The sequence below is a fragment of the Tricharina praecox genome (genome assembly GCF_024521635.1).
Source record: "Tricharina praecox strain CBS 144465 chromosome Unknown BZA05scaffold_17, whole genome shotgun sequence".
NCBI lineage: Eukaryota > Fungi > Ascomycota > Pezizomycetes > Pezizales > Pyronemataceae > Tricharina > Tricharina praecox.
In genome coordinates this window covers 436,887-462,230 of record NW_026250419.1, presented here as the reverse complement: position 1 = coordinate 462,230, position 25,344 = coordinate 436,887, and the positions used below count along the sequence as shown (strand labels likewise).

General features: G+C 54.1%; 8 protein-coding genes across 8 annotated transcripts; 5 read left to right on the top strand and 3 right to left on the bottom strand.

The window, feature by feature from the left end:
- Positions 1–24: 24 nt before the first annotated feature.
- Positions 25–3,248, top strand: BZA05DRAFT_437229 (MCM2/3/5 family-domain-containing protein). Its single transcript, XM_051486443.1, has 3 exons — positions 25–463; positions 515–827; positions 875–3,248. Exons 1-3 carry the CDS (start codon positions 162–164, stop codon positions 3,113–3,115), a joined length of 2,856 nt encoding a protein of 951 aa, XP_051338224.1. The 5' UTR covers positions 25–161; the 3' UTR covers positions 3,116–3,248.
- Positions 3,249–3,612: 364 nt separating this feature from the next.
- BZA05DRAFT_402366 (uncharacterized protein) lies at positions 3,613–4,301 on the top strand. Its single transcript, XM_051484101.1, has one exon. It carries the CDS (start codon positions 3,734–3,736, stop codon positions 4,142–4,144), a length of 411 nt encoding a protein of 136 aa, XP_051338223.1. The 5' UTR covers positions 3,613–3,733; the 3' UTR covers positions 4,145–4,301.
- Positions 4,302–6,119: 1,818 nt separating this feature from the next.
- Positions 6,120–7,490, top strand: BZA05DRAFT_84052 (uncharacterized protein). Its single transcript, XM_051488701.1, has 4 exons — positions 6,120–6,383; positions 6,548–6,753; positions 6,815–6,859; positions 7,047–7,490. The coding sequence occupies exons 1-4, from the start codon at positions 6,222–6,224 to the stop codon at positions 7,324–7,326; spliced, it is 693 nt and encodes a 230-aa protein (XP_051338222.1). The 5' UTR covers positions 6,120–6,221; the 3' UTR covers positions 7,327–7,490.
- Positions 7,160–7,969, top strand: BZA05DRAFT_84060 (uncharacterized protein). Its single transcript, XM_051488702.1, has 2 exons — positions 7,160–7,394; positions 7,463–7,969. The coding sequence occupies exons 1-2, from the start codon at positions 7,357–7,359 to the stop codon at positions 7,929–7,931; spliced, it is 507 nt and encodes a 168-aa protein (XP_051338221.1). The 5' UTR covers positions 7,160–7,356; the 3' UTR covers positions 7,932–7,969.
- An 805-nt stretch (positions 7,970–8,774) lies between these two features.
- Positions 8,775–11,098, top strand: BZA05DRAFT_402338 (S-adenosyl-L-methionine-dependent methyltransferase). The gene is made up of 7 exons (XM_051484100.1): positions 8,775–9,362; positions 9,480–9,608; positions 9,899–9,955; positions 10,018–10,032; positions 10,090–10,215; positions 10,278–10,727; positions 10,825–11,098. Exons 1-7 carry the CDS (start codon positions 9,103–9,105, stop codon positions 10,907–10,909), a joined length of 1,122 nt encoding a protein of 373 aa, XP_051338220.1. The 5' UTR covers positions 8,775–9,102; the 3' UTR covers positions 10,910–11,098.
- A 150-nt stretch (positions 11,099–11,248) lies between these two features.
- BZA05DRAFT_83940 (uncharacterized protein) lies at positions 11,249–13,015 on the bottom strand. Its single transcript, XM_051488700.1, has 3 exons — positions 12,466–13,015; positions 12,389–12,415; positions 11,249–12,325 (listed from the first exon to the last, which is right to left on the bottom strand). The coding sequence occupies exons 1-3, from the start codon at positions 12,538–12,540 to the stop codon at positions 11,369–11,371; spliced, it is 1,059 nt and encodes a 352-aa protein (XP_051338219.1). The 5' UTR covers positions 12,541–13,015; the 3' UTR covers positions 11,249–11,368.
- A 4,879-nt stretch (positions 13,016–17,894) lies between these two features.
- Positions 17,895–18,398, bottom strand: BZA05DRAFT_316111 (uncharacterized protein; the record flags this gene model as incomplete). Its single annotated transcript, XM_051480383.1, has 1 exon — positions 17,895–18,398. A coding segment is annotated over one exon (504 nt), but the record flags the coding sequence as incomplete, so codon positions are not given.
- Positions 18,399–21,878: 3,480 nt separating this feature from the next.
- Positions 21,879–23,117, bottom strand: BZA05DRAFT_83807 (uncharacterized protein). Its single transcript, XM_051488699.1, has one exon. It carries the CDS (start codon positions 22,897–22,899, stop codon positions 22,201–22,203), a length of 699 nt encoding a protein of 232 aa, XP_051338217.1. The 5' UTR covers positions 22,900–23,117; the 3' UTR covers positions 21,879–22,200.
- Between the last annotated feature and the right edge of the window lie 2,227 nt (positions 23,118–25,344).

Here is a 25,344-nt window from a genome sequence, read left to right as displayed (position 1 = left end):
CTCTACACGGTGTCTGTGTTTTTCCCCTAGATCGCGCCGCAAGCACTCCAGCAGATCAACTCCCCCGCTATATCCATCAATCCATCACCACTCTTACGCCATCCCCCACTTTCTCAAAACACACCGGCATATAATACAAATACATTTAACAATTCGCGCCAATGTCTTCGTTAGTGGACGCCATCGTTTCGCAGGACATCTTCTCCGATGAGGCCCCAACACCTCGCCCCCACCAAAGGAAACGCGGTGGTCCCAGTGGATCTGCGACAGGTTCTTCACGGCCTGGCCTACCTACAAGCGATGCCGACCAGATGGAGATGGACCCTGATGACGAAGTTGTTGGACCTCGCGGCCCTGCCGGCGGACGGGCTGGACGGCCGAGGACGGACTTGAGCCAGATTCCTAAGGTATCGGATGACGCTGGAGACCAAATCATGAGGGCCTTCATGGACTTCCTAGAACAGTCTGTTTTCGACTCCAGACCTTGAAAATGCGGAGACTGACTTGAATGTAGTTTCATCGAGGACCCAAATAACCCAAATCCCACGCCGCCCATTTCGTCCGCAATGTCAGGTGCCATCAGCACCGACAAATACTACATCGCTCAGATCCACAACATGTCCGCCACGGAGTCGTGTACACTATACCTCGATTTCTCGCACTTAAGATACTGGAGTGAAACACACGTCAAGGGCCTCGCGGAGGCTGTGACGGAGCGACACTACCGGTTCCTCCCATTCATTCGGCGCGCGCTTGAAGCCTGCGTAAGAAAATACGAACCTGAATACTGGGGAAAGACAGGCCGACAAATAGGCGGCAGCGAATCAGTGAGTACTTTCCTGGCCATATTGTGAACAGCATTCCAACTCTTCAGGCAACCCCGCAAACCGACAAGGTCTTCAACATTGCCTTCTACAATCTCCCCCTCACCACCCGTATCCGCAATCTACGCACTGCCGAGATCGGCAATCTTTCCTCAATCTCAGCTACTGTAACCCGCACCTCGGAAGTCCGGCCGGAGCTCCTTCTCGGAACCTTCACCTGCGAGAACTGCCGCACGGTAGTACACAATGTCGAACAGACCTTCCGATACACTGAGCCGACACAATGCCCCAACATTACATGTGGAAACCGCGTGGGTTGGCGATTGGAAATCAAGCAGTCTAGCTTTGTGGACTGGCAGAAAGTGCGCGTGCAAGAGAACTCTGGCGAAATTCCAACAGGCTCGATGCCACGGACCTTGGATGTTATTTTGCGCGGCGAGATTGTGGAGCGCGCCAAAGCTGGTGAAAAGTGCATTTTCACTGGGACATTGATTGTCGTGCCAGATGTGTCAATGTTAGGTCTCCCCGGGTTAAAAGCTCAGGCTATGCGAGACTCCAAGAACGCACCTCGTGGCACAGAAGGTACTGGGGTTACTGGTCTCAAATCCCTTGGTGTCCGCGACCTGACCTACCGCCTTGCGTTCCTTGCCTGCATGGTGACCTCCGACACTGCCGGTGTCCCCGGTGCAATCGGTGGGAAGAGATCCGATGAGGAGGAAGAGGTTGCCCGTCTTCTGCGTGGCACCCAAGCCGATGACGAAGACCGTGCACAGGACGACTTCCTCAACACTCTCACTCCAGCCGAGATCGCTGAGCTCAAATCCATGGTACACAGCGACCACATTTACAGTCGTCTCGTCAACTCAATAGCGCCCACCGTCTATGGCCACGAAATCATCAAGAAGGGACTTCTCCTCCAGCTCATGGGTGGAGTTCACAAGTATACACCCGAGGGTATGGCGTTACGTGGAGACATCAATATTTGCATCGTCGGTGATCCGTCCACCTCCAAGTCCCAGTTTCTCAAGTACATCTGCTCGTTTTTACCCCGTGCCGTCTACACATCCGGGAAAGCCTCCTCCGCCGCCGGTCTCACCGCCGCCGTAGTCAAAGATGAGGAATCGGGCGAGTTCACAATCGAGGCAGGAGCCCTCATGCTTGCGGACAACGGCATTTGTGCTATCGATGAGTTCGACAAGATGGATATCTCTGACCAGGTTGCCATTCACGAAGCCATGGAACAGCAGACCATCTCGATCGCAAAGGCGGGTATCCAGGCAACCCTGAATGCGCGTACCTCGATCCTTGCCGCCGCGAACCCCGTGGGTGGAAGATACAACCGCAAGGCCACGCTTCGAAGCAACATCAACATGTCGGCTCCCATCATGTCGCGTTTCGATCTGTTCTTTATCGTCCTCGATGACTGCAATGAGACCACAGACACCAACCTCGCCAGGCACATCGTCAACATTCACCGCAACCGCGACGAGGCCATTACGCCCGAGTTCACCACAGAGCAGCTACAGCGCTACATCCGCTTCGCACGCACCTTCAAGCCCGTGTTCACAGACGAGGCCAAGATTTTACTGGTGGAGAAGTACAAGCAGCTGCGCTCTGACGATGCCAACGGCGGTATCGGCCGCAACTCGTACAGAATCACAGTGCGTCAATTGGAATCGCTCATCCGTCTCTCTGAGGCCATCGCCAAAGCCAACTGTGTCGAGGACGTCACGGAGGCCTTCGTCACCGAGGCATTCGGCCTGCTTCGCCAGAGTATCATCCACGTCGAACACGATGATGTTGAGGTGGATGAGGAGGAAACGGCTCCTGTGGGTGTTGACGAGGAGGGCGATGCCGATATGGCTGCTACTGCTCCGGAATCAACACCTGCCCCCACCGCTTCTTCACAGCCGCCGCGTGAGAAGACAAAGATCACGTACGATAAGTACATGTCGATTCTCACACTGCTTGTACGTCGTATCAACGCGGACGAGACGAGCAGCGGTACCGGAGTGGAGGAAGAGGAGCTCAAGACCTGGTATCTAGAGCAGCGAGAGGAGGAAATCAACAGCGAGGAGGAGTTAGAGGAGGAGCGGGTGCTGGTCACTAAGGTGCTGAAGCGGATGGTGCGGGATAACGTAGTGATGCAGATTCGCGGAGAGGGGCTGATGAAAGGAGAGGATGGCGAGGGTGCGGGCGAGGGGAGCAGCGCTGATGCCGGAAAGGTGGTTTATGTGCTGCATCCGAACGTTGCGTTGGAAGAGCTGGGTGGGTCTGCTGAGGGAGTGTAAGATGTGGATTTTTGGAGAAATCCCGAAGAACAAGGTGCTTAGTTACGTTAATGATATCAACGCTGATGAGCGATGTTTGGTGATGATTTAATAGAAGCCTGGCCTAGTCACGAGTCACGACTGTGGTTCATAGTATTTTGAAAAGCTCATTATCTACTAAAAGTGATATTTCGCCTTCAACCGTTGGGCCTTGAGGAATTGTCGTCACTTTGGCAGTAGGATAGAGACCTCTGTTTTCGCGGTAGGGAATCCAGGGGGTTCTGCTCGGATTTTTGTTTCCTCATCATGGTAGTTATATTCCGGTTCCTCCCCACTGTCTTTCCCCGCAAAGTGGAGGGCGCGATGTGGGGTTCCTTTGCCCTCCGCCCTGGCGTTTTTTGCTCGGGCCCGTACATGGAGAATGCAAGACCCTGATCACGCCGAGTGATGTACCTGTGTCTCCGGGTAGATGAGGTAATGCGTATGCACTGGATCGTACTGAAGTCATCACGACCTCACACCTCATGACGTAACGCATGCTCATCACGACCGCCCGTATATATAAACAGCACCTCTCAGGCGGCATGTAGGACAGCATCAGCACTCGCCATTCAGCAAATCCAAGCAACAAAACCCGGCATGTCCAATCCCCGATCTAACGCCAAGTCCAAGACCAAGTCCGACGACGAAGCCTACCGCGGCGGCACACTCGCCGAACTTTCCGCACGCGGCGGCACTCACATCCCCGCGGACTCGGGCACGCAAAACGTCGTGCACTCGTCCGCCCGCGAGAAGCACTTCAAGACCGATCCGAAGCTCGTCCACCCCTCCGCCGACAACATGACCGATCTCCCCGACAACCCGCAGGTCTCCGGGCTCACCGGCGAGGTGGTCACCCTAATGGGTGACCAGCTACCGCCCGGCGTCGAGGGGAAGCATGTCGGGCCTACCCATGGTGGGAAACAGATGAGGCCAGGGAAGCACACGCTGAAGGCTTCGCAAGGAAAAGATATTGGGGCAACTGGGCCTGGGCATTACGATACGCAGTAAGGTGAGGTGGTAGAGGGGGGGCGGTTAATGTATGATCTGAAGGTATTGAGACGGCGGTGGAGATTTGACGAGCTTGAATCAAGTAAGGTTTTCCATATTAAAGTGGTGAAAGTGGTGGAATAAATAGATATATGAATTGGAAGTCCTTTTCTCCTTGCCGCGCATATCACAAAGCTTTCCGGACCCTGGAGCATCGTCCCCAGCATCTAACCTGCCAGTGTGTTCCGGCAGTGCTGAGTCCAGGCTGCTTGGGCTGGTCAGAAACCTAGCCATCTCTACATAGCCAGATATTTCGGCCGGCCGCTACACGAACCTTACTAAAATTTTCACTGGCTACTTCTCAGCACTCCAGGCTTTTACGTAGGTATTACATAGTAGAGAATATCCTCTAAAGGACCCGACGGTACACAAATCTGGCCAAGGCAAGACCGTCAACCAAAATCAGCTTGACTCTCGATGTATTCGACCGTTTCCAGCCACGAAAGTACAGTACATCCAATTCCCTCCCAATGCTGATGACTCACTCGTACTTTCCCCCCTCTTCCTCTGTATCTTCCCTTGGGGCGTTCCTGTCGACATCAGTACTTCCTATCTGATCCTTTGGTTTCATCATGCGTACTCGCATTCCCGCCTGGGTATCGAGACTATGGCGGCCTATCATATTTACTTTCCCTTATTCCTGTCCACCGTCCAGGCAACTGTCTCGAGCGATCGCCGGACTAGGCTGAGGCTTGAAGGCTTTTAGCTGAAGAAGCTGACTGGTGAGAAGCCATGGACAATGCTAAGCAGCCACGAAGGAAATGAGGGCAGTATGCAAAAAGACAGTGGAAAATAGCAGTGACACCGGAACAGGCAATAAGACGCGTGATGTCAACAACGAGTGAGTGAGTGTAACCGAGTTGTGCAATCGAAGCATAACGCTCACTCGCGCGTCACATGACTGCCGATAGTTACTCCACTCTGGTTGATCGGCCGCTTACCGTTGGAGTGGCCACAGAACCACGTAACTACTCTAGACACGGCCCCACTCACTCATTGATGTGACCCGTTGGCAGGCTTGGGTACCCAGTACCGTACTCCATCAGATTCGAGGTACAAGGTACATAATGTACCTACTCGAGTGATATGTACCTCTGTGAGTGGTTTTCGCGCAGGAGTCTTCTGGATCTACCGTACGTACGTGCCGAGCACCCTCAATTTGAGCGTCCGAGCGCATGCAGCCAGCTCCTACCGAGCACTGGTGGTTTATCACTTCGCCACTCACTGCTCCTGTGTGTACTTTCGTAGATACGTAGTCCTATCATAAATACTTCGGTATACACCTGATAACTGGTATGTAGAGTACCACACGTGAATCCCGGGGTTATGTACCGAAGGTCACCGACTGCTTCTGCTGCTCCATAGTGCGAAAGACGTAGGAGCGGGAAAGGGAGCGGGAAAGGGAGCGGCCCGAAAGTCTTCCTATCTTCCTCGCCCTGCGATGCGAAGGTGGCCTCGAAGATTCTATATGAGCAGGCTGTTGGCACCGTAACCATGGCGACCCGGGGTCAACATGGACATTTGGTCGGGCAGGCTGATTAGTAAGTGCTTACATAGCTATGCAGTGGAGCCGGGGTTGGGTCAAGCTCCCCCTGTTCCCTCCGGCTCTGCGATGCTCGTTTCCTACATACTTTCTGCCTACATACACCTCAAGATCAACTTTCAAACGGAACTCGCTCACCCGCTCGCACCCGGCACTCCTCGTATCGACGCAGAGGTGTTTCTCCCTCTCCGATTCTCCATGGTTTACCACCTACCTATGCATGCATGCTTGCTCTCTGCCTTCATCACTGTCTCGGAGAACGCGAACCAAGCATCCATCACTGCACTTAACCCGGGGGGCACTGGTGTGCGTTGCTCCTGAACTTGCAATTGGAAGTCCGTGCACCGCCTTTTCCACAAACATACGACTAGCAACTTGCAAGATGTGGCAGATAGCGCTTGTACCGCCGCATTGTCGGAGAAAATCAACAGAACCCGAGCAGCTCTAGCATCTCTCCCTTTCCTCCACGATGATAAACACCCCTGGTTTCATGAAATGAGAGGTCTAACCGGCGGCCTTCGGTCGCGGATGGCGATGGACCCGTCATGGAGTAACCAACTAGTTGGATACCCTAGAGAACCGAGTCGGAGTCTCGGAGATGGGACAGGAGGAAGCTCTCCTATAGTGGTGGCGAATCTGGTGAAAGCTCGATTGCAAGTTTGCCTTCCTTCCCTTGAGCCAGAGTTGTCTCGTACCAGCTGTTTTGTTAGCCGGTTCAACCCATAAACACCCTCATTCGCTGCGCTGGATAGCGTTTTCACTTCGTCAGGGCTGGCGCTGAGGTAGTTACAAGACGCTAACTACCTAGTCACGAAAGACAGGAATTGGTCTGCAGCGAGACACGATCCGGAGCTAGAGTAACAAGACGGGGCGAAATTCATTCCAAGTCTTGGAAGCAGAACCTGTGGCGTTTCCAGTCAGCTTATACGAACGGAACATGCCATACGGTAGCTACTCTGGTTATGGGGCAAGCACACATGCACAGCTGGATGACAGAGAGCACATATCTAAGTACCATTACCATTCGGTGCGCAGGAATAATACTCTAGACGAGACCGAGCAAAATGGCGTCGCTGACCGTCAGAAAGAAAGAAAGATTGGACAGACCCCACGTCGTCCGATGACTGCGTTATGTACAAATTCCTTCTCCTTTAGTCCATGCCTCCGCGCACCGTTGAAAGGCGGCGTTTTCGGGATGAGCTGAGCTGAGCTGCGCTCCACATCTCACATATTTGTTCCCCGAGATTTGTGGGATTCTTCCTTTGCCCAGATCCCCCCCGAATCAGTTGCCCCTGGTCAGGCGCTAAGACACGTATATAGGATACCGGTATACATACGAGGAAAAAGGACCTTAAGGGAATGTCAATTTGGTGGGAGGTTTATGCACGAGCGACAGCATCACCCCCCCGCGTCATTAAAAATTAAATGGAGGACCCACCGACAGCAGATCATGGGACGGGTGGAAAGAAGTCCGCTACGATTTTTCCTTGATTTCATGCAACTACGACTGCCAGCTGGAAGCAGGAAGGAAAGAGGGATGCAGGAAGGAAACTTGAGGGATGCAGGAAAGAAGGGATGCATGAAGAAAAGAGGGATGTAGGAAGGAAAGAGGGATGGGGGAGGAGAAGGAATGTGCCGCTGGATGGTGGGGGCGCTGGACGCCAATGCATAGCGTCCTGCGCATGATCCTGACTCTCGAGCTCTCCGCCCTATTTTTCACCAACGCCTCGCCCAACATCCACAACGCATTCTCAGCCAACTGCATCTCTGCATTTAGGCAGACGATCCAATAAAAACGAGAACAGGCCAAGATCCCCAGCCACAGCAGCCTCATCAACCACGCCGTGGCCTGGTGATCTCGGCCAGCGACAACAGCCATTGGCCGCCCCCACCCTATATACGCCCAGAACACCTCGGACTTCACTCCTATGGATTTTCTTGGCTTGGATCGTCCTTCTCTGTGCTGTGGCGCTGGCGAGGGGCTTTTCGAATGGGTGTTTCGGTGTGGTCGGTGTGGCTGGTGTGGCTGGTGTGGCTGGTGGCCCCTGCAGTGTCCCTTTAATTGTTGGATCGACTGGTACCGGTAGTTGCCGGCATAACTACTATACGCCTCTCGATACACGGCAGGTCCATCGCCATCTCATCCATCTCGACGTGTGGGTCCATCGTCATCTCATCCATCTTGTCGTCAACACCGGCGTGTAGGATCCCAAATGCCAAAACCCTCGGGATGATGCCGCTTGAGAAGTCTGTGCCTGTCCAGCTGCTGCTTCACGCCTACCTATCCTTTCATTATGGCAAACGGAGATGAATTCGCGTGCAGGATTCGAATCCGAGTGTCGCACCTGTCCGAACCAAACGAGTGTCGTATGATAGGTAGGGGTTTCGGCGGTGCTGCAGGCAGAAGGCGCACAGTCAGCGTCCTCGAAAGAAGCCCCCTCGAAAGACCCGCCCGTCCGGCGGGGAAGCGAGCGAGCATGCAAGACGGAGGAGACAGGCCAGCTGCTGCCCAGTGTTCTACAGGGAAAGACCAGGCGAAAGAGTTTGGGGGCATTGTGGTCCACAGCCATGGCCGGAGACTAATCCGCAAGTGGATAGGGCCGTGGGAGATGCTCTACTCTATGTCTATCTCTACATATCTCGGCGCCCAGCGCCAAAAAGTCTGCCCCCCACTGCAATCTGTGGCTCAGCTGCTGTTGGTGTAATTTTTCGGCTCTACGAACAGAGGATGGATGTAGAGTATCAACCTATCTACACAACTGTCAGTAGATGTGCCAGTTCGAACATCCCACATCAACATACCTAGGCGAGAGAGCGGGGTGCCTAACCTGGCCCTCGGGATCAAACGATCGTCCACACCGAGCCTTAATTGTACCCGCTACGGCTTGCTGGCCAATCACCCTTCTTCACCCCCCACCTCCGCAGCAACGTCTAACTACGGTACATAGTCCTTTTCTTTTCCTTGCCCTCTTTTCCCAAACTCCAACAGCGGGAGACTCCTGGCACACAACAAAAGATGATGGCTTAAAGCTTTACCTCAAAATAGCTATTAGTCTCCGAGTGTACCAGATGTCAGTGCTCTGACTCTCTGAGTGTTCGCGTTCTTCTTCCTCCAGCCTCCTCGCATGTGCTCCCCCATCCCCCCCCATTCCCCATCTCCCCCCAACCCGTGTCTGGCTCGCACAGATTTCCTAAAAGAAAAAAAGAAAAAAGAAAGAAAAAAACAAAAAAGCCCCCACAGCCACACACTGGGCTGATCAATCATCAGAGCTCCCTCACGCTCCCTCACACCCTCTCACGCTTTCTCACGCTCCCTTATACGAACGAAAAAAATCCGCAACTCAACGAGCCTCCGAAGGGACGAGATAAGAAACAAATGGTTGACACTCCATCTAGCCAGGATTCGGTCTCTCTCATCGACTCGGGGTTCGCCGCCTCCCAGGCTGGGTACGCAGCCATCATGTGTGGAGTGCATCTAGCATTGGGTGAATTCCTCCCGGCGAGCGGCTTACACGGTATCTCCAGTGATTCAGCTGCTTCGAACGTCAACTCATACGTGTACGAGAACGGGCGACGGTACCACGCATATCGCGCCGGAAAGTACATCCTACCGAACGATGAGCCGGAAATCAGAAGGTTCAATCACCCGCTCCCCTCTGCCCCCTCCCCTCTGCCCCCTCCCCTTCGTGCTGCGCGCGCGCCCCCATTGGCATCAGGAGTTAATCGTTGGCGATGGACTGGTTGTGTTTTCAGGTTGGAGCTGCATCACCACCTCTTCTTGATGCTGCTGGGAGGAGCTTTGCACAGAGCACCTCTAAACGATCCACAGATCGTCTTGGATGTCGGAACCGGAGCTGGCGAATGGGCGATCGATATGGCCGAGTAAGTGCTGGATTGGTTCCGTTCCCGTCCTTGGCCAGTACGGCTTTTTTTTGGCAGGGGGGAAGGTTTCTTTCGTGGAATGCGAGATGGAGATAGATGGTGGATGATGGACATGGACATGGACATGGAAATGGAGATGGAGTGGGAGTTGGAGTTGGAGTTGGAGTTGGAGTTGGAGATGGATGATGGAGATAGAGGTGGAAGATGGGTGGATGAATGCTCGGATGGATGGATGGATGGGGTGATGCAAGACTGCTGGCTGAAACTGAACTTTCGTTTCGTCTTTGTAGGCAATATCCGGATGCGAAGGTCATCGGCAACGATCTGAGTCGCATTCAGCCTCCATGGTATGCTTCCTTTCGGGTTCATGAAGCTGAGGCCATCTCTGTGAACTGACAGAAGCGTGCAGGATACCCGCGAATTGGTAAACGAGGCATCTTCCAAGGATTTGCGTGCATACGATTTTCTAACAAGCTTTCAGTGTCTTCGAGGTTGACGACGCCGAGAGCGAATGGGTTTACCCAAGCAACCACTTTGACTTCGTCCACATGCGAAGTATGAGTGGCAGTTTCTCCGATTGGCCATTGCTACTGAGCCGAATCTACGAGTGCGTCTTCCCGTCGGCATCGTCCCACCATAACCATGCACCTTACTGACTCCCCATCGCAGACACCTAAAACCCGGCGGCTTCGTCGAGTTCCAAGACCACGGCGCCTGTCTATTTGTCGAAGGACCCGACCCAGCACACCTCGACGCGCTCAACCCAGTTTCTCCACCGTCAACGCCCTTCTCGGACTGGTGGACGCTGATGCTCCGCATCTCTGAAGCTCGCGGCCGGCCACTAGTCGTTGCACGGGACATGGAGGACCTAATGCGGGATGCGGGATTCGTCGATATCACGGTGGAGATCAAAGCATGGCCGCTCACGCCCTGGCCCGAGATCAAGGAGCTCAACGAGATTGGGACTTGGGGGCGTCAGGGGATGATGGAGAGTCTCAACAGCTTTTCGACCGGACTCTTGACCCGGGAGCTGAAATGGAGCGAGAAGGAGGTGAGGGATAAAATCCTCGCCGCCGCGAAGGACCTCATACTCGCCGAAAGAAGATTTTGGGTTCAGACGTGAGCTTATTTATCCTATCCCACCCCTCCCCATCTGCACCGTTGATTGGTGTGTGTGAGCTCGAGTGAGAGTGAGAGAGCTAACGATAATGCGCAGATTCTTCATCTACGGCAAAAAGCCAGACGACGTCGGCAGCGGCAGCAGCGACAACGGCAGCGGCGGGGACGATGGCGATCGATGAACCAACCGGAATGAGAACACCGTTAAACCTTTTTCTTCTAATACTTTTGTATTTACTGTTTAACTATGTAGTTTGCTGGCGTAGAGTTTTGGGGTTTTGCTTCTTGAATTAATGAGATGGTTGGTATGGTTGGCGGTGGGGGCGGGGGGGCGACGAACGATAAGTGCGAAACATGGATGGATGGATGGGGGTGGGTATGGAGGCGGGTCTTCTCATGTATAGTATATATATTCCTGCGCGTTATACATGTCAAAGCTGCTACTATTAGATGCACGATGTCGCCCCGTGAGGAGGGGGAGGGGGGGTGGATAATGGTTGATGAAATTGACGTATATGTAACGGAATTGGATTCGGAATTGCTGCCTACACTACCTACAAGGAAAGGACTTGTGCGAGATCTGTAGACGGTAGCAGGATCAACCACCCAGGCAGGATCAACCACCACCCAGGCAGGATCAACTACCTACCTGCAGGACCCATATATCCATAGTCGCGCAGCCAGCCAGCCGTGTGGCCGTCGATACTGCGGTAACTAACAGTATCGGAGAGGTCCTCCTCGGAGTCCTCAGAGTCCTCATCCGTGGGCGTAGGACCGACCTGCTTCCGTTCACCACGGTCGATCATGTGCACCCTCTCACCACGCTCGATCCTGTACACCCTCTCGCCAGGCTCGAGACCACGCTCTCCCATCTCGCCCATCTCGCCAGAAGCGTCCAGTGCTCCCTCGACATATCCACTATCCTCCTTCGGCGCCGTCGTGTCGCTGCCGGCCTGTGCCTTCTCCGACTCCGCCTTCTCATCCTTTGCCTTTGCCGTCCTCCTCGATCTCGGGCTCATCTCCTGGCTCCCCTCCTGGCTGCCTTCACCCGGGAGCCTCGCCGTGAGAACCGGCGGCATCTTCCCGTAGCCAACGGCACAAGTGTTGACGTGAAACAATCCGAGGTCGGCGCGGGTCCGTGTCGGCGGCGTGATCCACTCCACCACGCCCTCGAGGTTGACGCGCAGCAGCTGTCCGTGGTGCGCCCGCCGGTACTTGCGGTATGCTTTCGCCGTCTGCCGGTGCGACCAGTAGACTATCCCGCCTGCGGCGGCGATCACGAATACAAAGAGCAAAGTGAGCGAGATGGCTAGCATCGCTGGGCGCGAGATTCCCGTGCTCGTGGTCGGGGTGGCGGAGGGCTGCGTGGGTGTGGGGGGCGCTGTGGATGATGGGTGCGAGGCGGAGAGCGGATCGATGGATATTGTGGCGCCAGCTCCGGCTTGGTGGATTATCGTGGCGGTTGGAATGGATGCCTCATGTTCCGCGGTCTGGGTCGGTTGAACCTGTGCTGTTGTCGTCGCAGTTGCAACGACAATCACTGACAGTGTTAACTTCTGGGATTGGATGCTGGGTTTCGTATGCGGCGGAAGTTTTGTCTGCTATTCGCCGACGAGTGAGCAGCTATGTCATTCCCAACATTCAATGTGGACCCGTACTACCTTGGCGGTAACAGTCTTGATTGCGAGCTGATCCATGTTAGTCGGAATCTAGCCTACCATGAGTAGATTTGACTTACCGACTGTGCTCTTCTGTCGAGAGGAACTGCAAAACATCCTGCCGCAGCGGCGAGAAGGTACAGCGCGGGTTTCATGATGTATTAGGTGGTAAATGAACAGACAAAAGAAATGCTAGTAACGAGTGTGAGGCGCAGAAGGCCGGTTCTGTGAATGGTATCTCGGGTAGCAAGCTGTAATTGATGGGGGTAGTAAAAATGGTGTGAGTATGGTATGAGTATGGTACAATGTAGTAGGAAATGGTGGTGAAGAAGGATGTAAACTAGAAGAAGATAAAAGACCTCGTGGGTGTCCTGGGATCGGATTGATCGGTACATAGTCCCTTACTTGTTTTGTTGACCTTTTGGTGGGATGAGGCTCCGCCCTATGAAGTCTTGGTAGCAAAAGTTGTGATTGTGCGAGTGATGGGTGGCGGTTGCGAATGAGTGATGTAAAAGCGATAGGTGGTAGATGGAATGTTACAAATACCGGTACCTATAACCGGGTGTCTGCACGTTCTCATGATTGGCTTGGGCTCGTTGACATGAGATTATAGAAATCGGATATCCCTCTTTCCCTTACTATAGTCCAGCTGTCCACCGGTCTTATCTCGACAATTATGGCCACCCAGCCCGGACAATCACTGGTGTCCCAGGTAACTCGAAAGAACCGTAGTTTTGTTCGAGAGTACCGACCGGTAACAAACCTATTCTTTGTTGCGTAGCTTATATTAAAGACGTTGTCCTTTGATGCTGTCCCCAAAGGACCAGAAATCGGTCCATTTATCGTTGGGGAATACCATCTCACTCGTTTTGGCCCGTACGAAACCCATAACCCATGACCCACAACCCACAATACAACTTCTCGATCTCCATCGCCGAGTAGAGTAGGCACAATCAAGTCTTCAGGACGGCCAAGATGGAACGAAGGAAAACCCCCCAGTCCTAGACCAAATGGCCGCCACAAGCCCGCTCGCCAGCGATCCCATCCGCCCCGCTGAGGATACGACGATGGATGGAACAAGTGCTCTCCAGACACACACTCCACCTCAACGGCTGAAGATCTCGATGCAGTGCCACGCTTGAAGCTCCATGTATGACCACCGATCCGATACGCGGGCCATAGACCATGGCGGACGTGTGGGAAGACCCGTGTCAATGCAAGGTACGACAAGACAAGGCAAGGCCAGGCCAGGATCCCGAAATATATCCCGAAATATATACCCAGTTGAGATATTGGACCGAGCCCGGAAATCAACCGGGTCACATTGGGTCTTTTCGGTGGGAAACGCGCGGTTGGCTGTGACGCCTGCGTTGTTTATTCGCGGCGACGGCGAGGACGACGTCGGCGACCGCAGCATCGATACCGCCGTGATGGGTGGCCCAGGCTGGTGTTGACCTCCTATCCATTCCGTCCTGCGCTCCGCTCCGCTTTCAATCTCGACGGCCCCGTGACCGACTGACTGACCGACTGGACTGATTGAGGCCTTTCAAGGCACCACCACCGATCGATCAGATGAGGCATTGAGTGCAATTGTGCGAGATTCCCGGGGATATGGTAGCCCATGGAAAAGCGGCAACGGCTAAACGGCGCAAACGGGCGAATGCCAGGTACAAACAGGCGAATACGGATTGAGAGGAGATGGAGTGTGTGAGGACGCGTATCACGGCCTTCGTCGTGATGACGAGGAAATGGCCGAGCCCGAGCCGGAGGACTTCATACCCTCATCTCCTCGTTAGGGACGGACGAGCAGGCTGGTCGAGACCAAAGGAAGGAATGAATGAAGGAAGGCAAGCTCAAGTGGGCACAAAAGGGTAGGGCGGAGACCCACGCATCACGAGGGTAGAAAGCTCATGGAGGCGAAGATGGAGGAGTATGGTATGAGACGTAAATGGAAGAGAGAAGACGGTGGAGGCAGAAGTGGGAGGGTGTCCTTAGCAGGTCAGGTCGTACAGTGTAGTAGATGAGGTGGAGCAGAAAGATGATACGACGATCAGGATAACTACCCATCCAGAAGTCGCCGTGGACGATGGCAGTTGATAACCCCCTCACTCCCGAGGGTGAGTTCTACTAGGTACAGGTAAGAAGGAGTGAATATGCATACATATGAGGAAGGGACGAGAGTCGAGAGTCGAGACTATGCGTAAGCAAAATCGTCAGGGAAACAATTCAATGTCTGCATACAAGCTCAATCAGGATCACCTACGGTACCTAGTTAGCTTGAACACATAATGTCTGGACTCTGCATACTGACCATCCCCGTCGAGAACGTGTGAAGCGTGTGAATCGTGATGCGTGTGATTCAGCTACGCCTGATGATTCGCCAGCCATCGTGTATCCAATTCCAATTCCAAAGCCAGTCAGCCAACCATGCTTCATTCCTTCCAAGTTCCGCCATCCATCCATACATCCAAGCCATCCATCCAGGCCAGCCAGGCCAGCCAACCACGTTTCCGTCGATCGCGGAGCGGGTGCGCGGGCGCGGAGCGGGCGCGCGGGAGCTTAATCTTCCCTCGCTCGCTGCCCCCAACGCAACCCACGCCAACCCAGTTCACGGCGTGTGTGTGTGTGTGTGTGTGTGTAGAAGTATGTCGGTACTCTAACAGCGGCTAATCTAACCCCAATTCACACCCCCCCCCCCCCAGGCTCCCTCCCCCCCTCCCCCCTTGTTTTCGATCGTTCGTAGGCCTAATGGGGACTCGGACTCGGAAGCAGCCGCAGAATTCCGATGGGCTATCTTTCATAGACAGGCAGGCAGCAGGAGGCACACAGCAGGAGGCAGCAGGAGGAAGGAAGGCAGGCAGCACGCAGGCAACTGAGCAGAGATCCGACACGCGACGCAACGCACGCACACACACCCGGACCTTCCGGTTTGTTTGATATGCATGTAGAGTAGGTGTAGAGTACGGTATGTGCGACCATGTTCCGGATCGTTGTTGCGAACGAACGGAACGAGCGAACGAACGATACCCGCCATGGCGGTTCGCCCGCCACCCCCGATCCCCCCGACTTCCCATGTGAACACAACGCAGGCATATCTGTTTGCTCCGACGAGCGAGCGTGCCAGCGAGGTTGCGTACGCATCTATCATACAGCGCGTCGCGGCGCCAATCATCCGCGATACTATAATCTACCTAGAGTGCGGAGGGTGCGGGTGCGGAGGGCGCGGAAAGTGCGGGAGTGCGGGAAGTGCAGGAGTGCGGGCTGCCCACCTTACAGTAGCCACATACATACGCCTCGACACGAAGGCTTCGAGGCTTCGACTCTTCGATTCGGCTCTTCAAAAACCCAGTGCTTGTGCTTGGTGTTGGCGCTACATACATCTCGTACATATCGAACATATCATACGCCCTGTACCGTAGGCCGTAGGCTGTAGGCTGTCGCTCTCCTCCCTCTCCTCCCTCTCCTCCCTCCCTCGCCCTCCCCGGCGAATCTGCAGCGCAGCGCGGACGGGAATGCCGCACCCAATAACATGGCGCCAATCCACCAGCCAGTCAGCCAGCAAGAGTCAACCAGTCGGCAAGATGGCGCCGGACGCTCGCTCGCTCGCTCGCTCGCGCATGCTGCAGTCCCGTCACCGCCTATGCCACGCCCTGCCATACGCACACCATGCCTACACACACACACTCACCGCACCGCACACAAGCAAGCAGGCGGTTCCCTCGCGCGCCCAGACATCTACATCAATTCCCTATCCAAAAAAGTGCTGTCCTCTACAAACCAACGAAACGCAACCAATTCCGCACGCGCTTGTCCGGCGTGCGGTGTCTCTCTCTGTTTCTGCACTCTTTGTGTGTGTGTGTGTGTGAGCGCTCAGAGTCCGGATCGCTGTGCATCTCACGGCCCACATCCCGACCAAACAGCAATATCCTCTAGCAACTCTAGGTAGCAACTCTAGCAACTCTAGCAACCAGGAGAAAAACAAACTACACGTAGAGATGAAGAACGACAGCAAGAAAAAGAAATACCCGCCCTTCGGCGACGAAATAAGGAAAGAAAGAAGGTCAAAAGGAAGGGAAGGGTCATGTATCTAAGGGAAAAAAACGCACGGCCAGACCGACCGAGCTGCAATCGTCATCACAAAAAAGCATAGACGCATACATACTCTAGGTGGAAATGCTTCCGTCCGTCCTACATAGAGTAGATGTTGAGATCCAACACATGGCGATACACATTGAATGAATGATTGATTGCACAAAAGCACAAGAGGTTTGAATCGACGCTCATTTGATGATTCCCTCCCCACCGCCCACCGCAACCTCCTCCGCCAGCTATGTATAAATAAACAAATAAAAAACTCCCCCTCACCGACCGCTCGTCCCAACCCGCAATCGGGGTATCATAAACTTCATGAGAAAGAAACGGGGCCAAACGAAACAAAGAAGAAAAAACGAAAACAGGAAAAAATATATAGAAAATAAACACACGCACGCGCACACTTCACGGTGACAGCAAAACTTCAAAGTGAAAAGATAAAATAACAATGAGATGAGGCGAGAACAGCTAAAAAAAACAAGGCGAAAACAAACGGACGGCAGAAGAACCAAGCAATAACCCCCCCGCTATGATGAACGATGACGATGACGATGACGATGAATGTGATTCACAAGCTCGCAACATCCTCCAACAAGATACAGCTGCAGCTGTGGCAAAAACATAATGGCTGGTGGTGTTCGTGTCCTCCTGTCATCTTCCATCCGTATCCACACATACATGCCACCAGGTCCAACAGCGATGCATTCCCAATTACTGACAATATGAAATGCTCAAGGAAAAAGAATGGACATTAGGAAATAATGGTAAAAAAATATGGGACGAACTCCTGCCGATCCGTATCACAAGAGCAGTGAAAGAATATTGGCTCGCAAAACAGACCCATTTACCCCACATCGAAAAGGATTGACCGCATTGAAGTAGCGAGGTGATGGCGAGGAGTGGTGTGGTAACCGATAAAGTGTCGAGTGTCGGTAAGAAGATGGTGATAGCAATGATGGCGGTCGCGACCGCGGGTAGGGCGGCGATGCACGATATAGAGGGCTTTTGTCGAGGTTAAGAGGAAGGAAGGCGGTACGTCATCGGGTATGTAGGTCGTTAGGGTGCTCGTATGTGTGTTAAAGTATGTACGGAAACGGATGGTATTGGGGGGATAGGTATAGAGAGTGTGAGACGATTTTGGATCGCCGGTTGAAATGGTCGCAGGGACTACATGGTTCTGTCAAACGATGCCCGAATCCTGGCGAGTGAACGGTCCGAAGCCATCGAACTATCCAGCCACCTCAACCGGCCTCGGACTTGTTTGTCGCTCGTCACGGCCTCTAAACCGATCGGAAGGTCGCTTGTGGTGCAACTCCTCATCCGAAGCATGGGCACTGTCGCAGTCCTCTCCGTCCTCGCCGAAACCTTCATCCGGACCCAGCTCGCCCACTCGCATGGGGGGCTTGATGTTTTGTGCCATCTCGGATTGAATCCGCTGCACTGCCTCCATCATCCGCTGAGTGATGAACACGACGTGTCCCATACATCCTTCACCCTTGAGCCAAAGATATGCGGCGTTCTCACATGCTCTTGCAGCTTTGTCGAGACAGCCATCGATGAATTCCAACCTCTTGCTCTTCTTCTCATCCTCCTTCCTCTTCGCTTCCTCTTCGATCCGTTGCCTCTCCTCTTCCTCACGCTGCAGTCGGTCCTCTTCGGTATCTTCCTTTTCCGAGTCGTCCGCTTCCAGCTCGTCGTCCGAATCGCTGTAGCCGTAGTTGGCGGTAGGCAACGTCATCACCTTTTTCCTTCGGATAGCCATCATCTCCTTCCGTAGCGCTCCTCGCTTCGAGTTAAGCGAGGTCCAACAATCGAACAAACACTTCTGGCTGTCCCCGTCATAGTAGATTTCCGGACCGGTGATGCTCGAGAACTTTGCCTTGGTGGAACCGGGCTTCAGGTTCATCTTCTTGCCTCCGGTCTCAAACTTGGGAACGGCCTGTTCGGGAATCGACTTCGGACGCTCGACCTTGCGAATGTGCGCAGGGTTGCTGGACTCAGGGCCACCGGGGTTAACAGCAACCGTTGGGCCCGTGCCGTGGTCGATGAATTTGCTGGCTGCGATGTTTTGTAACCGTGTAACCCATTCTGGCAACGCAACCAACAGATCGGCTAGAGCATCTGAGTCCATCGAGTCACGCACGGGATAACGATCGGGCAGTTCGTAACGCGTACGTTTTCGCAGGGGCTCGGTGTCTGCGACGAGGCGAGGAAGCTCGGTGGGCTGTTGGGGAGTAGGGTCGGCCAGCTGATTTTGTGCGTGAGGTGACGGCGACGAGGCAGGTTTCGGGTGAGAGGACTCGGATTCGCTAAGCAACTGAGTTGCGGATGTGTTGTTGTTCCGATTCGGTGGCTATTCTCAAAAAGTAGCGATTAGAAACTGCATTGCGAAGTATTTTTGAGGTGATGAATTGGAGGGGTGGGGGGGGGGGGGGGGGGTAATCGGACTGTTATGTTGTGTGATGGGGATTTGTTTTGTTGTTGGAAGCGATGCTTTGCTCTGAAGCGAGTTTTTGTGAGAGCGTAATGGGTGGGGGGGAGAGGGGTGGGAGGATGAGGAGGGTCTGAGGAATTGTGTGTGAGAAATTTGGGTTATTGTGAGGGATGTGATGAATTTTTGGGTGGCGGAATGGGTGTCTGAGCAGAAGGGAAGAAGAGAGAGATTTTTGGGTTGGGTGAGTTGGAATGATGGGTGGTGGAAGGGACAACGACACAGCTAAGCAATGGAGTGGCCGGGTTTGGGGGGGGAGGGGGGTTTGGACATGGTAAGGGATGTGGTAAGGTAGGTAAAGTACTCTAGGTTGGGGGGATCGAACATGCGAGTTGGTGGTAGTAGTGGTGGTGTGGGAGTGGTGTGGGAGTGTGTGTGGGGTGGAGTGAAATGGGACCAGGGAATAGTGCAGAGGGAAGGGGAAGGTCGGTCTAGTTCAGCCTGCAATTGCAGCAACCGAGAGGGTTAAAGTAAGTGAGGCAGATGTACCTAAGATGTGGAGCAGGCACATACATGCCTCTCACAGCAGATAGAAAGAAACCAAGAGCACGACGAATTTGATCGAAGCGAGAGGGCGCAAGGGCGTGGGAATAGAAGGGAAAGGCAGCGGAGCAGAGCGGTTGCACTGGACGGCAATAATATGGGTTTTGGGGCGAATAAATGGGATCCGAAATGAAAAGAGATTTGAATTGGCTTTTGATTCCACTTACACTCCACCATTCAGGTGCGTGCTTGTGTAGAACGGAAGCGGGAGAGAGGGCGGCGAGGGGATGGGGAGGATGAGGAGGATCAGATTACATACTTCAAGATTGAATCGGTACGGTGGCAATGACGACAGTGGATGGATGGATGTATGGGGGTGGTAGTGGCGTTTGTGGGTGGTGGGCGGTGGTGGAGGTGGTGGAGGTGGAGGTGGGTACCGGTACTTAGTAGTGGTGGTGGTGGGTAGTCGTGGTGATATATGTGGGGAATGGTATTGACTTGACTGAAGGAGGGGGGGTGGGCAAGTTAGAATGGCAGGATAAAAGCAAAAGAGATGGCGGAGGCTGGATGGGAAGTATTAAAAAAAAAGAAGAAGAATGAATGGGTGAGGAAGTAAGGGGAGGAAAAGTGAGGAAGGTGTGGGAGAGATCGAGGCTTCCGACTCCAGAGAGTGTGAGAGCAGTGAGCACGCAAGATCAATAGGTAATACAACAGCCACTTCCCCCTCAGGCTCAGGCTCAGGGCTTTTTTATTTTTCGCTTCAGTTCAATCAATCAATCCAGCGCAGCGACGACACAGTCACCACCCAGCCAGGAGAGGAGCTCGAGAAAGGGAACACAGCGCGCTTGATGGGGCCCAGTGACGAACAAAAAAAGCGGCGCCGAAACGAACACGAAATGATGGCGCGCGCGCGCCGGCTTGCAAATCCAACACAGCCCCGCTTGCGACTCGGAAGAGAAAAGGAAAGAAATGTGAACGGAAAAGTGAACCGGCCGCGGCACGTACCAAGTTCAAAGGAAGCTCCTCTCCTCGGCAGTCTATCGCTTCGACTCTCCGTCGGTCAGGTTCAGGTTAGGTCAGGTTCAGGTTAGGTCAGGTCAGGGCGAGTCGGGGCTCGGCGTGTATGTAATCGATTGGATCCTCGAGAGGGGAGGTCCTTGGTGTTCGTCGCTTCGTGAAGCGTGGGCGAATATGGCGGATGGCGGATGGCGGATGGCAGACGACGAAGTCGTGATGAGGGACAAGACAGGAACGAAGCGGGAGAACCCTGGGTATGGTATAGTACTATAGATGGCCCACGTAACCGATCTCGACCGACCGCCGAAACACTAGCACACTGTAGCTGTGGGCGAGACAAGCGATCGAGCGCTCGAAAACAGCGCTTGTATTGTTCGGATATGAGGACAGTCGACCATACGACGCGAGTCCGGGACTGCTTCTGGTGGTGAATGAGGTGGTGTTGGTGGTGGTAAGGGGGGCGGGGACGGTTCTTTTCCGAGCACAGCCGCGAACCAAACAGATGGAAACGAAGAAGAAGAAGAAAAATAAATCAAAGAAGCTGCACCAACGAGGATGAGGGATGACGAATGGATGGATGGATGGATGTGTGGATGGATGGCAGATGCTGCGGTTAGTTGTTGGCTTAGTTCTGTCTGACCGTGACCGGGAGGGAAGGCAGTTACTCTCTGCATACTCTACTCAGCACCTCGAGGTATACTTCAATCCCCCCAATGATGATGGCCCCACTTAGGTACACTCTACACTCAACACTCTCCACCAGAGACCAGGCTTGCGTTTACGGGCTCAGCCCGAGCTTGCCGATGGCCGCTGTCTCTCGCTCCGATCCTTCCTCCCTCAAGCAGGTAGGTAGCCAACATCCGCGCTTTGCTCGTCCATCGATAACCATCGATATCCGCGCCGGGTGCACTTCTCTCCTCACCCTACCTGCCCGGCTAAACTCCCCATGCCATGCGCTACATAGACACATACCGTTGATACATACCTGCTCCACCTACCTACATACGTACTCTCCCTACCGTACTCGCCTTCACATCTCACGCTCATCACATCACAGGAAGAAAAAGTTCATCTCGAGTTTTCTCTAACCGCATCAAGTGTTCTATCCCATCCCTCTCAAAGCCAGGCCCACATGCACTCGGCCACTTTAGAGGAAGTCTGTCATATGTATGATAGGTACCTGCGCCGCACCGTGGACGGAATCCATCCATCCTATTTCACATCGCAAGAGATGATATCATGGTCGATCCGTGCCACAGCCAAGTGAGTAGGTGTATACGGCGCTATACTGCACTGGTACGGGGCCTTCCCTCCATAAAAAGTACATATGTGTCCATGAGCGCCGAATCAGGTGACCGTCGAATCGGCTCGGCCTCTTCACCAGAAGGAATAGAAGGAAGACGACGATCAAGCGCAGTGCCACGTCCCTCCGTGGCCGGGAGGCAGGAAGCAGTAAGCGGATAACACTTGCACCCACTCCCTCCGTAGCCGGGAGGCACGAGGCGGTAAGTGGATAGCACCTCCATCCACCGGATGGCCAAAGCTCTGGCGATGGAGCCGGACGAGATCATCCGCCATCTTCCCATCTTCCCATCCATCCTTCCATCCATCCATCCTTCCATCAAGGGAGAAGGATTCAAGTGCCTCACGCTCCCGGTGCATCTGTCGATCCCAACAGTGAACATGCACTCGCGGAACAGAACCGCAGGCGGATTGAGTGAATCTCTAGCACTCAGCTAGCTACCATCCGTTCTATGCGCGATGGATTATATGTAGAGCAGTTATTACCATGGCTCCAGCATCCAGGGCAAGATTCAGGTACATACGACGCGCATAGTAGATATTCAGGCCCACCTAAGCCAGTCCCAGGTCCTGGTGCCTGGAGGGAAACATGCCCCTCTCTCTCTCCCTCCCCCTCTGCACCCACTAGGTACTCCTGGCGTCGTCCTGGTTCTCGTGCGAGAAGGCAAGCTGTCTGCTGGCTGCTGTCCGCTGGCTGCTGTCCGCCGTCCGCTATCCGCTGGCTGCTTGCCCGCAGCGAGCGGCCAAAATCCGGGCTCCTCCTTCCCCGCACCGGCAAGAAAGGAATAATCTTTTTTTGGCAAGAAGAACCCTCTGGAGTCTGGTTACTTACGTAGGCAACCAACCCACTTGCAGGAAGTGTATGCAGCACGCGCATCGAGGACATGCATCGAGGACATGCATAGCATACGAGTGTGGCCCCAACGAAGCATAAGTCCTCGGTGAGTACTTGGGTAAGTATCTCGAAGCGCTCCGCACTGCTCAGCAGCTCGCTCTCTCCCTCTCTCTCTCTCTCTCTGCGTTGTCCCGCCTCGCCCCGCCCCGCCTCGCCCCGTGCCTCGATATTTCCTTTTCCCCTTCCGCAGCCGAAAAACAAGAAAAGGAAAAAAAAGGAAAAATAATAAATCATGAATGGGGGAGGGCGGGGAACGTGTGCGAGATATAAGTAAAAAAGACCGCATGGCCCGGAATGCGGCTCGCAATGGGAATGGAGAGACAATTCAAACACAAAGGGGAGGGGGGAGTCGAGGAAGTGTCGTGTAGTGTAGTTAGTGTGCTCTGGAGTAACTAAGAAGTAGGCGGTTAGTAGTTAGCTTGGCCTGCCGCATTCCGAACCCTGTCCGCCCGTGTTTCCTTCCCTTCCCTCCCTCCCTCCCGCCCTTCCGTACCCGCTCACGGCTACTACGACTTACTTACTGGTCACTGTCTGTGTGATGCCGGAGTTCGTGTCCTGTGTATCCCGTCGCACATACCTGTACCGGGTAGTAGAGTACCGTATGTATGATTCACATGAAGAGTGTAAAGAGTGTGAATGTGAAGAGTCGACCCGGCAAGAGGACGTCGGCGACGAGGAAGGAGTTGCGGTGAGAGGGAAGAGAGTTTACCATTAGTATGTACCACAGTACATGATCCCCCCGGGCGCACAACCCACGGCTATCCGCAGACAGACGACAAAGCAGCGTCAACGAACAGTGGACTTCCGAAACCGAAACGGTCACAGACAGAGTAAGGAAGTACCTATCCATCGGATGGCACCTATCAGAGTCTTCATCCTCCTCTTCATCCTCCTCACTCCCTCCATCCCTCGACTCCACACACTCACACACACACACACACACACACACACACATATCGCACACACAGTGCACACGCACACGCACCCGATAAGCGACACCCTTTGAACCGGTGACAAAAAATCATCGGGCGGCGTGTGCGTATTCGTATGTACCTGTATCTAGTACGCTTCTCCACCACCTCAACCCCCTCATCCACCACCTTCTCCACCTCCTCCCTCTCTTTCTCTCGTGGGAGAAAAAAAAAAGGCGAAGAGATGGATGGGGTTGGGTGTCACCCCTGTCCCCACCGTGATATATTTCCGCCGGGGGAAAAGACCGAACCGGTGTACCTATGCATGCATTTGCATTTGCATTTGCATGGTGCATTGCCAGTTCATCGACCGCCAATGAGTATCCCCCACCCCCCTGCCCCCCTCGTGCGTGACCACTCGAGTCGCCGTACACTAGGGTACATAGAGTGCAGTAGAGACGCAACGCGCGCACATGGGCGAGAGATAAGATAAGATGCAACCACCCACCCCCCCCAATCATCCACATCTCTGAAGGCGAAAACCGATGATGCCGTGAATGACCGAATGCGAACGGCTTTCCGCAGATGAACTCGGTAGCTACACAGACACATACGACTCGTCACCCGCTCCTCGTCCGCCAATCCCCATCCAATGAACACTCCGGTCCGAATCCCGCGTTACAGTTACAGCTACATACCGTTACAGTTACATACAGTTACAGTTACAGTTACAATTGCAGTTGCAGTTGCAGATTTACAGTTACAGTTACCGTCACCGTCACCGTTACTCGTCCGTCCGGCTCCGGAGCAGTCCCCAAAAAAATCCTCCCCCCCCCCCCCCCACCTCTCGAGCTCGTGAAACGCCCCGCCAGCCGCATACTCTATGTATTATACCTACCTCGTATCGATCGAGGTCACATGTCTCCCCTCCGCCACCTAAATACCTATGCGGCCTTCGACAAAGGGCAAGTCGATACCTACTCTACTTCCCCACCGCATCGCCGCACTCGGAGTAAGTACTGTAGATGGGTATCTAACTTCTGCTCCCTCTACTCTACTCTACTCTATATCATGCACCTAGAATTTCGCCATCGCCGCTCTCACCGCTGGCCACCTATGTACGGTATGTACATATGCTACCCCCGCCCCCTGCTGCAGCAGCAGCTGGGTACTTGGTATGTAGACTCTGGAGAACTCAACTCAACCTCCTTAAACCGGAAAAACGTGACGCTTCTGCTCCTGGCCGGTGGCCGGTGGCCGCTCGTTCTCCACGACACTCTCGAATTACATATCATACCGGTGGGATCGATGGGCTTTTTGCCGCCGCCGGTTCAACACTCGCTCATGAAACCGGCCATCTATCGCCAGCCAGTCGCCTAGTCGCAAGCGATTCCGGTGGTGTGTAGTGTCAACAACAACAACAATAACGACAGCGGACTGAACATTCAACAGGAAGGAAGGAAAGAAGCAGCCGAGGACGCCTCAAGGAGGCGACAGGCAGGCGGCAGGTGCGCTTAGTTATTGGCAATCTTGCGGGAGTCCGAACGAGGCGATGCGATGGACGCGTCACGCCCGCGTGTTTTTTGCCGCACAGCTCGTCCGTTCAGTCGGACGTGGTGTCATGGTGTCGTACCTATATGGCCTCGGCCGTCCCGCGCTCACCGGTCACGATCACGGCGGAATGTGCTCCTCGGCTGGCCGTAATTACATAGAGTGACTATTGCTCGAGTTGCACAAACGTGCCGCCGCCGCCGATGACATGACATGC